General features: G+C 38.9%; 1 protein-coding gene across 1 annotated transcript in view; it reads right to left on the bottom strand.

Moving 5' to 3' along the window:
* CERS6 (ceramide synthase 6) overlaps positions 1–13,485 on the bottom strand; it is a gene marked incomplete at its 5' end in the record, with an annotated part of 86,927 nt that overhangs the window by 49,342 nt on the left and 24,100 nt on the right. Inside the window, one exon of the mRNA XM_010073241.1 lies at positions 10,025–10,082. Within this exon, the coding sequence (XP_010071543.1) occupies positions 10,025–10,082 (58 nt within the window). The remainder of the gene's footprint in view (positions 1–10,024; positions 10,083–13,485) is intronic.

The following is a 13,485-nucleotide window of genomic DNA, read 5'->3' as shown; positions in this document are numbered from 1 at the left end:
CACAACTGACCCCGAGAGCTCAATCAAGGTCATTGCTATTGGTTTCTTTGGGAAAATGTGTTCATACTGGATAAAATGATCATGGTTAAAAAGACGGCAACAAGAGAGGAATGAAACAAGGCAGCTTTCCTGTAGTCCACTGGAACACGTCAAACCTGCAGACTTACAGGATTCCCAAATCCACTCCCCAGAATAACAGTTTAAGAAGTGGAAAGAAACACTGTAGTGATCTTACAAAGAAAGACAAAAGTAGAAAATATTGACATAAAAGGTAGCTGAGCCGTATATGGGAAAGGAAAGACCATATAAAATTATATAAAATTTAGTTTCTCCCCAGAATGGTCCTGCCACTCCCAGTGTCAACAAGCCCTGGGCTGCACAAAATAAAAGAACTGACCACGGGGAAATGGGCTGCTACGACAAACCAGCCTTTCCAAGAGAACTGCAAGGATAAAGCTGTACCTCCTCCCAACTGCTCATCTTCAGATAACCCATGGGATTTCCACAGACAGTCTTGAGACAGAGAGGCCAGAAAACAAACGCTGTACAGCAGGCAGAAAACTAACAGTGATTTCACTCATGTCGGGCTTTCCAAGGTCAGGGCATTCTTTGCAAGGCTCCACAAACCAGGTCAGGAAAAAAAGAGAAACAAACAAGTAACCAACCAAACCTGTGGCCTCCATTGCTCCATGGAGATACAACTCAGCTTGTAGGGGAACAATTAAGAAAAAAACAGCACCAGCATCAAAAAACCCTCACGTACAGCTGTGAATTTAGAAACTTCCTTGTTTATTAGACAAAGTAATTTGCAACTGAATTAAGCTGCTTTATTGAGTCAGTGAAAGGAATTGTTCATAATATATGCTGAACATCCTGCGAGGCTGCTGAGACCCTATACAGCCAAGAAAGAAACAGGTGAACAGAATACAGTGAAATACGTCTTTCATAATAGAGAAAATACATCCTTGCTCTTTAAAATAGTAAGAGTAATTCAACCTTAATTTTCCAACACCGGAGATAACTTCGGAATAATACTGGCAGTGTGTGGCTTTCATCCATTTGTCTTTTAAGAAAAGTTTCCACTTAAAGGAAAGAAGATTAAATGGCATAAATGCACACAGAAGTGCTGTAGTGATTTTACACTAACTCCTCACTTTTCTGGGGGCATCTGAGGTACAATATTACTTTAGCCAAAAGTAAGAGTCCACCGCCTCTTGGAGGTCCTTCAAAACATCCTACCATGACTAACCAAAGCAAACAGAGGGACAGCAGCTGCAGTTTATTAGGTCCTGAACCTAACTAAAATAAGTCACACCAACTTATCAGCTTAGTAACCAGAAACTGAGACACATTTCCTTTGAGGAGGAAGGGTATGCTAGTGTTTCCAAAATTGTTTTATTTAACAGCTAAAATAAATGGGGATTTATCTGATGACATCTGAACATGTGACCGCATCCAGAACAGACCTCAGGATGTTCTGAAGAAAACTCAAGACGAAGGGCAAGACACAGCATACAGTGAAGCTATTAAATAGTTTAATCCAAAATAGTGCAAAATTGATAGAAAGAGAAAGGAAACTTCCAATATCAGAATGGCAAATAAGACATCACTTCAGGTAAACATCCCATTGTGGGAAATAAGACTGGAACACAGGAACAGAGATATGAACTCACAATCGTCATCACAGAGATGCCTGTTTCCCCAAATACAACAATTCTATGAAGCTACTGTGGGTATCAACAACTATTTACTTCCTCTGAGGTTAACAATCTCAATAATCAAGAGATACAGGTGAACTGTAATACAGAAATTATGTAAAAAAATCAGTCACAATGTCACAAAGTGACAAGTTCTTTTTTTGTATTTCAAATGAAAGTGGTTTGACTTTAGGTGCTAAAATTCTTGACTATAAACAATCCAAAATGGCATTTATGAATGCTATATGACTCTCTCAAGGCTCTACCACCTGCATGTATCGCTGTTGCTATTTTATTCCAAGAGGAGGCAAAGAACATGACAACTAAACTAAGAAGCAGAATGAAGCCCCTCACTCACACACAAAAAAAAAAAATTAGGAAGCCAGATTCTAAGTGTGCTTAGAAAGTTTAGGCTGCTATCAGAGCATCTCCTGCTGTCACACAGTAATTGTCCAGCTCATCAGCTAATGCACACATGAGGATAAGCATTTTCCTCTTTTGAACATCCTATAGTTTCAAGAAAGAGGAACTTCCATAACAGAAGTAGAGCTCTACCTGTTGGTTTTTTTTTTTTCCTCCATACTACACTGCTATTTTTCTAGCTGTCTTCCATACATTTATGTCACTTGAGTAGGTTTTTGGAGTTAAATTTACACTTCATTATGGTTTTCCTTTTGTCTTGCCATCCATCTGCACTGCTAGCAGCTGCAATTACCCAGCAGACAGTTCTGTTGTAGGTGATGACTCCTTAGGGAGATGCAGAAGTGACACTCCATCAGCTGCATACACACAGAAGCTTGTTACACCTGGCATTTTTTTAAACACAGCCACAGCATCCTCATATCATCAGCCTTACTTCAACACTAAATTTGAAAAAGAGCATGTCAAAAGTTATTTGTTTATCCAGGCAGATGGTCTTTTCCCAATAGGATACCTACGTGCAACTTCAGGTTCCCAAGTCTCAATACAGACCTCACAAGACTCTTACTGTAGGGAATTCATGCTCTTTTGTGAGTTTGTAATTCTCATGGGCAATTAAAGGAAACTGAATGTGAAAAGTCACCATATGCCACCTGGAAGCTTTGCTTCCAGATGTTTGTAAAGGTTTCTCATTCTACAGCATTATACAGATACTGCTTAGCACCAAGAATCAGCAAGTGACAAGCCAGTCCTGAATTCCTCACTCTGTTTCTTTATCACTGAAGCTAACACTAATTTTCCCTTTTAATGGGAGCACAATCAGACCATTAACTCTTAATGAGCCAAGACACCATTGACTTAATTGCAAATATTACGGAAGAATACAAAAACGTTATCTTGTTCCTACATTAGCTATAAGCAAAGCAATCAATTTAATATCACTGGAACTTAACATCTTGTTGCCATCATCTAGCTCTGCAAGGAAGTGTTTTGTAGACATGCAAGTGAAACAAATCGTAGTGCTGAAAAATCTCAGCTGCAGTCAGAAAGGGGAAGAACTTGTACATACATGACCAGAGTGTAAATAGGATTGGCTAGTTACCTTTTATGGTTAAAATCTTAGTGATTTATAAAGATACAAAGAATGCTGTAGTGTATTTATTACCAGGGTAAAGGAACATGCTCCTGGGCATGCAGGTTATTATGCCAACTCCTATGAAAACCTAGGGCCATCTCATATTTTCATAATCATACTTCACAGTGAGGATGGCATTTGAGGCCAAATATCTCAGTGTAAGAGCCAATGTAATTACATCACAGATCAACGTGGATGTTGATCTGACAACTAGGTCTTCTAAGCCACGAACTAGCTCTATCTCATCATGCATTATCTATGAAGATTAAAATCTTTCCAGCATTAATAGGGCTCTGGTACCACCCACACAAGAATGCTAGCTGTGTATTAAATAATTTCTTATCATTGTCTTTACTGTAGGTTACCGTTAGTCTAACAAAAGAATAAATATAGAATTTATAAGATCGACATTTAAGATCACATACTTTAAGTGTTTAATTTATGTTCCATGCCTTGCATGTACATATCTAAATATCACATGGAACAAAATAAAATCACCCTCTTCACCACTTAATTTAAAAACAAGAGCCATGGAAATGAGTTAAAAAAGTAAAACTAAGAGTAAACCCCACACTCTGGTTTCATATGTATAAATTACAGCAAAAGTGTGAAATAGGCTAATTAAAAAGAAAAAAATCTAAGTATTTACTCTGGAGAGTGTCTATGGTGTTCTAAAAGAAAATACATAGCTATTTTAATTTGGGCTTCACTTTAGATGAAGCACTGAAGCACTTACATGAAAGGACTGATTTCAGTCCATGCTGTCAAAATGTAGCATGGCTTGACCTAACATCTCTTTCAGAAGCTTGAAAACTGAAATGGGATGGTCACATCTGGCATTTGTTATTTTGCCAAGAATGGGGGAAATGAGGAGTGGACTGGAAAGTGAATGCTTTGCATTAAAGGATTTTATAGCCCACTCACTCTTTAGCCCCAAATCATTTACATCTCCTGTGGAAAGCAGTAAGGAACAGAGTTGTCAGTGCATAACAAAAGAAAGCTTCACCTTCTCTTTGGAAGTTGGTGTCTCAGACTGTTTACTCACATAGGAGAATATTCATCACCAACTCTACCCTTGAAAATGGTAGTATTTGGGGTAGAAAGTGAACTGGCTGGATCTCTAACCTACATTTACATCGATGCCCTCTTCTCATAAGGTATCAGCAATGACAGGGGTGACTTCAAATTTTAATTACAATGACCTACTTCACCCCCTCTGTGTATTAGCCACCATGCTGAGAAGGAGGACGGAACATTGTGCATGACCAAGTCTGCTGGAGATGGCAGTTCAGCCTGGAGCAGAGTGTGCTCCTGACTGCAGGGCATGTCCTGAAACACACAGTGCTCTGGGGCGCTGGGGTGGAGTGACAAACCCACCAATCTTTCAACATCTGCTTTATACTCATTACCTAGAAATTTAACAATTCATTTTCATCAAATTGAAAGTTCTGGTTTGGAAGAACAAACATACATTTCACTTCAACGAGAGACTCTTTGGGAGGCAGAAAGTCCCATCCTACTATTACATCACTTGGCTATATAAATAAGGTAGACAAAATTGAAAGCATTAAGTTAGGTAAGACTTTAAGAAGAAGCAAAAAAATTATAAGGAATATTTAAAAAAGAAACCAATACCAAGGAAACAATTTAATCTTTGAGATGCTTTGACATTGAAATGTCATTAATTACTTCACTAGTTACAGACAATGACAGTAAAATCCCTAATAAAATTAAACCTTGCAGCTTTGTAATACTAATTTACTTATTTTGATGCAAAGGAGAGTAAAACAAAAAAAGGCTGAAGGCACACACAGGAGCTGGTGAAGGGGGGAATGTCTAATACGTCAATTAAATACTGATAACTCTACAGTAAAAATGTGACTGAAGTCTGTTGGTCTCTTATGCATACATATTAAATACAAGTTGTAGGTGATGTAATGGTTTGGCTGAGTATCTGGAAGGCTGTGAGCTATTCCTCTATGTGTAGTCCATTTGTGAGTAAGAAAGCAACTACCTTGCCTTCTCTACTCTCTTACCAAAGACTTAATTCTCTCACTTCACTGTAACTCTTGAAAGGGGCATGTATTTCTTTGATATCGCAAACGTTTGTAAGATGTACGAGTCACACAGCTGCACACCGCTGTTAAAATCACCTCCTGACTGAAGAAGCCAGACACCAACAGTAGAAGTTGCACTTTTACTGTTTCTTTAAGCCAAAGAAAAGGGAAACAATCAAAACAGCTGGATATTGTGTATGTCATCAACAATACACCTTATAAGAAAGAAGTTCATTCATTCAATGTCACTTCATGAGTGACGTGTTATCACAACAAAGGCAAACTTGACAAGATACACCCATTTAAATTAGGAGGCATTGAGGACAAGACCAGTGCAAACTCCAGAAAGGTCTCCTGCCCTGAGAGTTCATCAGAGGAGTTGGCACGAGGTCAGGGAGAGTGCTGTGAAGCAGCTGTTGTATGATCCAGAGGCTGTGGAAAGCAGATGTCTATATGGATAGAGGGAGGAAGAGAGGGTGGAAGCACAAGTTTTTGTGCATTTTACACTGCTAAAAACCATCACATACATCTGCACCTGATCGTGATACCATGGCCTACAACAGTCACATGTAGGACACCCTACAGCCCGATTCTCTGCCTTCCCAACCTAAAGGATTTTCCAAAGTTCATACTGAACTTTATTCAGCAAAATGGCCCAATCTAGAGTGTCCTGTAGACACCACTAAGACAAAAATACATTTAAAACATATAAGTTGATAAGTTCTGTTGGAACAGAGCAAACTTCGAAAACAAAGCTATATGGCATTACGCATTTTTTCCCTGTGAATTGAGATTTTTTTAAAAATCAAGAAAAGCAAGATTTTTTAACTTTATTTATGACTTAGCAGCATACATCTGTCACTAGAAAAAGACAAAACCTGAGAGAAGAGTTTGATAAGAGACACAGCTTTCAGTGAGAAAAAAGTCTTTAAATGTCCAGCAACAGAGTCAGCAATTATAGCATGGCAAAAGAATTGATGTATCATATCATGTGCAGTTGTTACTACAAAGACTTAGGGTTGCTTTATTCAGTGCAAGAATTTTTTTTATCTAGATGAGCCATTAACTGCAGTCATGGACAGTAACAAAGACAAGTTTGCCATGGCATTTTAGAGCATGCTATGATTGCTCTGAATGAAAAACTTTATTAGCTTTCATGTGCTTCTATAGGGAAGTGAAAATCAAAGCTGAAACCCCAGACCTCTTTCTCCTTATGAGATGCTCTAGCTAGGCAAATGTAAAACTCTTAATGTAGTTAGTTACCATTCTAAAAAGAAACTGATGAAAACAGAGTTGATTATTAAGCTTATTAAGCTTGGGCACACCTTCCCAAAAAGCCAACTAAGCTTGTCAGCTCCACAAAGCCACCAAAAACCTAATGACATTCCTTGCATGAATGGTGGTTGGCCAGAGTATCCTGGTTAGATCTTCCTCAGGTGGTTTGGTGGGTACGTGGAAACACAGACGTCCACTCTTCTGGTGATACTGCACTGATGCAGTAATATAGCTTTATGTAGCAAATAGGGAAGGTGACAGTAGAAGACAAAGTAGCAATGATTCATGCCCTGTGGGCATTACGAGAAAGGTGTTTTCAAAAAGAATACAAAAGGTGAAATTCACCTCTAGGCAAACAGTCAGCACTAAGCAAAGGACCTCAAAATTAGCTCAAAGTGATGCTTAAGTAATTGACAGGCTCTACACCAGTCCTGTAGGTAAAGTAATTTCACCTGCAAACTAAGGAAGGAAACACATTTAAGAGAGACAAATGTGAACAAAAAACCTGTGAACAAAAAACCATCAGGTCAGCAACATATGCAGCAAAGCAAAGGAGCAGCAGGTTGCAGGGAGACTAAGTCAAGTCGGGAAGGAAAGACAATAATATAGAAATCAGAGTATTTTGTTGCCTGGCCATTCAAGAGCCAACAAGGAGACTATAAAAGAGGCAATGCATTGGGCATAGTGTTTTAGGGAGAGCCTTTTGTACGACTGAGTTGGTTCACTCTTCTAAAGGCAGTACCTCATAAGAGCAGAAGTCATAAGACCAAGAAATGTGAAGGAACACCTCCCACTCAAGATGGCAAAAACAGTTTTCTCAGATCAGATCTTAAGTATTCAGAAAGGGACAAACCAATCAAACTTGAATGATTATGTTCATTTGAAAAGCACCAAAATGCAGCTTCCCTTACATCCTTATTACATTTGGATGTTTGAAAGACATACAGTATCAAAATGTCTTATCCAACTAACCAGAGTTATGTATTAACTAAGCATTAGCTTAGGTTTTAAAAGTAAAAATTAATATTTCCAATGTAGTGCAATACTGGTGGCATATTCCATTCTTCAAAACAGGAACATCTGTGGTATTTACTCTTTCTCACCCTCTCCCCATAAGGGAGCATGCGTTGCTGGGATGAAACGGCACCCCTCGGGACTGCTGTTCCACCTGGGCTCGCTCACCATGCTTATTAGTCTTCCAGACCAGGTGTCTTAGGGATGGTTTTAATCTTGTTATTTGATCTTGTTATTTGGAAGGATGCGTATCTCTACTGTAGTGTTAGCACAACAAGACACCACTGACTATGAAATGAACTTTCTCTCCAGGCAAAACAGCTTTTTGAAGAAAAGATCATTCTATCAAATTTGTAAGAGAATTTATTATGCTTAACTATTTTCACTAGCTTCTTAAGGAAAAAAATGAAACGTTTCTTTGCAATTATTCCATTAAGAAAACCAAGACAAATGAAAAAGGATTAGCTACTTTGTTACTATAGTGAAGCTCTGAAAGAATTGTCTCCCTCCAGATTTTGAAGTCTGGATTTTACTTCTTGCAAACCCAGATTTCCCCCCTAAGTAGACCCAGTAAAATCTTTGGTGTCTGATGAACCGCTACAAGCCTGTACTTTCTTTTAGTTATGCAATGTTACTAGGGAGAGGGCGTAAATATAAATACAATAACAATAATAATTTTGTTAATTTACATACATTCCCATGTGAAAGACCTGGGTATACAAAGCAGAACACTGGAATAATGACTATAGCATAAAATATTGTAAGGCTCATTTACAATACCATGTAAAAATGAGTACTCAAAATACATACACAATTATATAATGAACAAGTTGTGTTTCTAAAAGCTAAACATGTTAAAAGTCAAACTACAGCAAAATTATACAACCGATCCTTGTTACGCCTGTTAAGCAGTCAATGGTATACCTTGTTCAAACAACCATGCTATGTCAGCCAGCCCTCCTCAAACTGCAGTGACATGCTGATGTGGGAGGAAGACACCCTGCACTTTGCACATCAGCTCAGCCTTCGGAAACAGCTCACAATGAAGCATGCATTTACTGTATTCTTAGTCTTTAGAAATGCTGGTAAACAGAACAGACACTTTCTCTGTGCTGAGAGAGATTCGCTTTATTAATCACAGGTATGCTTTCTAGTAGTGATTTTGTGATACTTGCTAACGGTGATTTTTGTATTTGTGGTAATCTGTAATAAAGCAGAGAATTCAGAGGATGAAGCCTCCGTGTCCTTGTCTTTTACAGAATCCTATGAACTCATGGTCGTGATCTCTCATCTCTCCACACCAACCGGTGAAGTACCCTTTTAGGCTGTGACAATTGCTTATTAAAACTATTCTCTTATTTCATACCACAGACACGGATGGAATCAAAGGCAGAAAACACAGTCTCAGATCATGACCATACAGCATGTTAATGGATGAACTACACACAAAGCTTAAGTGTTCCAAGAGGCAGAGGGGGAGGCTGCCCATGACATGCCTTCTGGTCCATTTGGAGGACTGGTGCACGCCCTTCCTCTGGGGATGACTACTGCTTAATAGCTGAGAACAGCTCTGATGTCCCCTACCCACCCAGGCACAGCATCAGTCCTGCTGGCACCAAGTTGACTGTCACTTGGGACAGCCTCAAGAATAACAACCACAAAAATTATGAGGGTGGTTTTTTTTTAACAGCTACTTTTACTTACAAAGCACCAGAAACATTTATGATGCCTTTTCTTCTATCAAATTTTTGACCAAAACAAAGAACATAAGATTACATGAATGCACTGAGCTCACACATTCCCTTAATTTCACCTCTCAGAATTACACAATTATGGCCCAACTTGCACAAAAGCACTGAGTACTAGTCACATCATAAAAACAATTTGCACCATAAATGCATGTTACTGCCTATGGCAGGGTTAATAGACTTACGCCAGGGCGTTTAGAAGCTATCAACACCCTTAGCTGCTTAAATCACCAGAAACACAGCACTGATGGGAAACTCCACAGAAAATTTTTTCCACAGTGCACCAGACAAAGAATGGGAAAAAAAATAGCATTTTATAAAACACTAATGGATTTTGTTTGTTAATAAAAAGCAACCTCTGCCAGAGGCATTTAAACAAGGATGATGCAGAAATCGAGATGAATACTTTGGCAAGCCTTACTGCCAGCTTAATGCCTATAATGAAAAGCAATGAAGTGAACTAGGCATGTTGCTATACTAATTTTTTTTTACCTCATTAAATATTGATAAGAACTTATATTCCTTACCAATGCCAGCAGCAGCTAATTTTATGAATGCAAATTAAATTTTAATTTTTACTCTTTGTGAACGTAAGTTTTATGCCTGTACTTTATATTATAGCTACATGAGACTTCAAACAAATCTGTGATGCGTTATGAAAGCAGAATAAGTGCCTACCTTTCTCAGGAACCGTACTCCATAGGTAAATACATAAAGGTAAAATGTAAATCTCCACCTGCAAAAGGTACAAGAGATTAACTCCAAGGAACCAGGTTTACACACTTCACAGTTCAACATGTGACTTCTTATAGCACTGCCAAACCACCACATCATGGTCACATTAACAGAAGTTGAAGCAAAATTTTGGTCTGGTTTTCTACAACTTCTGTTATCAAGCATTGTGCTCATCTGCCTGCTTTTCCCAGCCTCCCATTAGCCTTCTGAAAATACTGACTAATTTCACCTAAGCATGACAGGAAAAAAACAAATTTTCAAGGATAATTATTTTTTTTAAAGTTTCATGAAAACTAGCAGGAGAGCAGAGGACAAAGGACAACTCGCACGCCTACTGCAGGGAAGTTCACTTGATTAGACACCAGGATAATGATAACAGGAAATTTTATTCACCCTTCAACAGATTACTTTAGAGTGTTGCACATCAAATACAGTCTTCAGTAATTAAAAGCATCATGCACAGTGAGCTGTAATTTTGTGCAGTAGATTCCAGCACTTCACTCTTGAGTTTTAGGGAGTGCATTTGTGTCAGATAGATATGCTGGATACAGACATATATCCACAATTTATGTCTGCTTCCAAAAAGTTTCCTTGATGCAGATGATTCTGCACTTTCCCAAGTACACATGAAGTAATTGCTGTGCTTCTAGTTTTTCTTTTCAGGCAAACTAGAAGCTAGGATCAAGATGCCATGGTAAATAAGAGAGGAACCAGCACAAGATTTAATACGAAATCATCCTCTCCTCTGTATCTTCTCCCTTCCCCAATGAAAGGAAATATACAGAGTATCTTTCAATCTTTTGGACCCATTACTGGCTTAGGAAAGAAGTGAGTAAATGGAAGTATAAGGAAATAAAATCAAAACGTCATGTAGTGTAACTTCTTAGAGGAATTCCTGTTTGTTGTTTTTTGTTTTTTGTTTTTTTTTTTCCTAAGGGTTGGAGTGACTACACAAACATGCTTGACATAAACACCAGTGAGGTACTATTCATAACATTTATAGCAGGATGAGATTTAGCTTCTTTAGCATGAGGCAATACTGCAGCATGAATAATCTTCAGTCATGTATTTTACAGCACTTTCGATTTTCTCTCCACTGGCAAAACTATTACCTTATGGTTAATTGGCACTGAAGCGTGTCCAGACATTACTGGAATGGTTTCAAAACTAGAAATGCTCCTATGTAAAAGAAGGTTAATCCAAACCTTGCTCTTCAAAGCTACCTTTACAAGTATTTAGAAAGAAAGTTGTGTCATACATAAATAACCCTCTGACAAGCTGAGTACAGGAGAGTGTAAGAACATCAATGCAATTTAAAACATGATATTTCAGCTGAACAGAAACTCTCTCTTATCCTGTACCTCCACAGCACTGCAGAGATTAATTTATTCTATTTACATGATACAAATACCAATCCCTTCAAGGGTTCACTCACACTAGCAATATGGCCTGCAGCTTTCATGCTGGCAAGTTTCCTCAAGATACTGTAAAAACAGAGTACTTGTAGGCAAAATGTTAGTTGTGCTCGTAGAAACCTTCAGATCACACACACCACACAGAAGAAACAGCAAGGACAGCAATATGAAGGAAGGTTTTATTTGGGTCAAGTTATCTCATCAGGCCGATCCTATGGCTAGGAAACCTGCCATTTAACTTCAAGGTTACATACCTCATCCAGTAAAAGTTTGAAGGCTGTCACTGAAAATAAAACTAAAAATACTAGGAGTGAAAAACTGTCTAAGCTAATCTCACTGCTGAGCACTCCCATGCCCTTCTTTCAGGCCTAAGTGCAAATAGTTTTGATAAATTCCTCACAAATAATTTTCTTGTTTTAAAAATCTCCTCAATATCACATTTATTTCACATTTCTCCAAGAAAAATTCATTACACATTTGAGGACATTCGTAGCTTGCTGTTGGGAGATGCATTATTCCACAGAGGAGCTCAAAGGTAGACTAAAGTATTTGAAATACGTTAATGGTTAAGTTTTAGATGGTGGGTCTCAGGGATTTTAAAGTCTCCACAGACATCAGAAAGACTGGTTGCAGCATTTGCTGCAGCTTTCACCTCAGAGGAAATAAAAAGGCCCTTTCCTGAAACAAGGTAATTCAGAAACGCCAATTTCCCTGTCTAGCTTTCCACCCACCTCCCAAAGTGCTGCCACTGGTGCAGATCTGTGCTAAAGCCATGGATTGCCCTGCAGGAGAAAGAATTCCTGGAGCTTCGGAAAAAACTCAGAGCCAAGAGCCACCAGGTACTATTTGGGTCTGCCAAAGACATCAGCTTGCTCCAACTGTTGGAATGCTACAGAGATGATACATGCATACGTATATGACAATATACGCTATTGGTCATCTCTTTCTCCCTAACCTGCCAAACAAGCCTACTTGGATTGACCATCAGAAGATGAAGCAACGCACAGAACTGGTTGACAGACAAGGCTGGTTGAAGTGCTAACTTCTTAAAAAAAAAAAAAAAGCAATATTGAGAGAAATTTCATTCCTCCTAAACAAATCCAAAAGTTATTCAACAAACTTCTGGCTTGGTCAAACTGCAATAAAGAAAAATTCAAAACAAAGCAAAGTTGGAACTGGCCCCCAGCATGCTTATCATCATTAAACAGCTAACTCTGGTGGTAGCAGAGCTACAAAGGACTTTCCACTGATCTGTACCAGGCAGCCAGCTGTCTTTTGCATGGGCTTTAAAGGGAAATTCTGCTGGCTCAAGACTCCACTCCAATTGGAATCTCAGTCCCATACAAAGGAGTTTCCCACATTGTTCTACCACTACTTGTAGATGGTTTATTGCTGCAATTAACAGTGAAACATCCACTGGCCAAGGTCAAATGGATGAACACCAGAAGGTTTGGAGGAAAAATAAGTTATTAAAATATTTATTGTTATACAGTAAGTTAATATATCTGGTCTAACTAGCTGAATAACTATGTCGTGGTTTAAGCACAGACTGCTTAAAGTTAACTCTCTTACTTTTTTTTCCTTTCTTCTTCATAAATAGCTAGCAAGAGGCTGTGTTTTGGATTTACGCTCAGAGGAGCTGATAAGAGAATAATGTTTTGTTCTGCTGCCAAGATCAGCAGATGAGCAAGAGGCACAGCCGGTTGCTAGCATAGGATTTGCCCTTATGTTAAGACTGAAACTCAGAATAGCCAATGATTTATTCCATAACATGCACGTCATGCCCAGTATACAGGTAAGAACACCTGAAAGAGTGCTCTCTTTTGCCCTGGCTCCGCTTTCGGTGCTCTCTCCTGGCTCTGCATCGCTCTCCAAGGCCTTCCCCCCCCTTCCACCGCCTGGGACGCTGAAATTGTTATCTCCGTTCCGTGAGTTTCGGGATCCTCCCTCTCCAGGGGGATCGTTATCTGCGGCCCGGTGGGCGTTTTT

This window comes from Pterocles gutturalis, unplaced genomic scaffold (genome assembly GCF_000699245.1).
Source record: "Pterocles gutturalis isolate BGI_N339 unplaced genomic scaffold, ASM69924v1 scaffold7682, whole genome shotgun sequence".
Classification (NCBI taxonomy): domain Eukaryota; kingdom Metazoa; phylum Chordata; class Aves; order Pterocliformes; family Pteroclidae; genus Pterocles; species Pterocles gutturalis.
The sequence above is the reverse complement of the archived record's forward strand: the minus strand, read 5'-3'. Positions and strand labels throughout refer to the sequence as shown.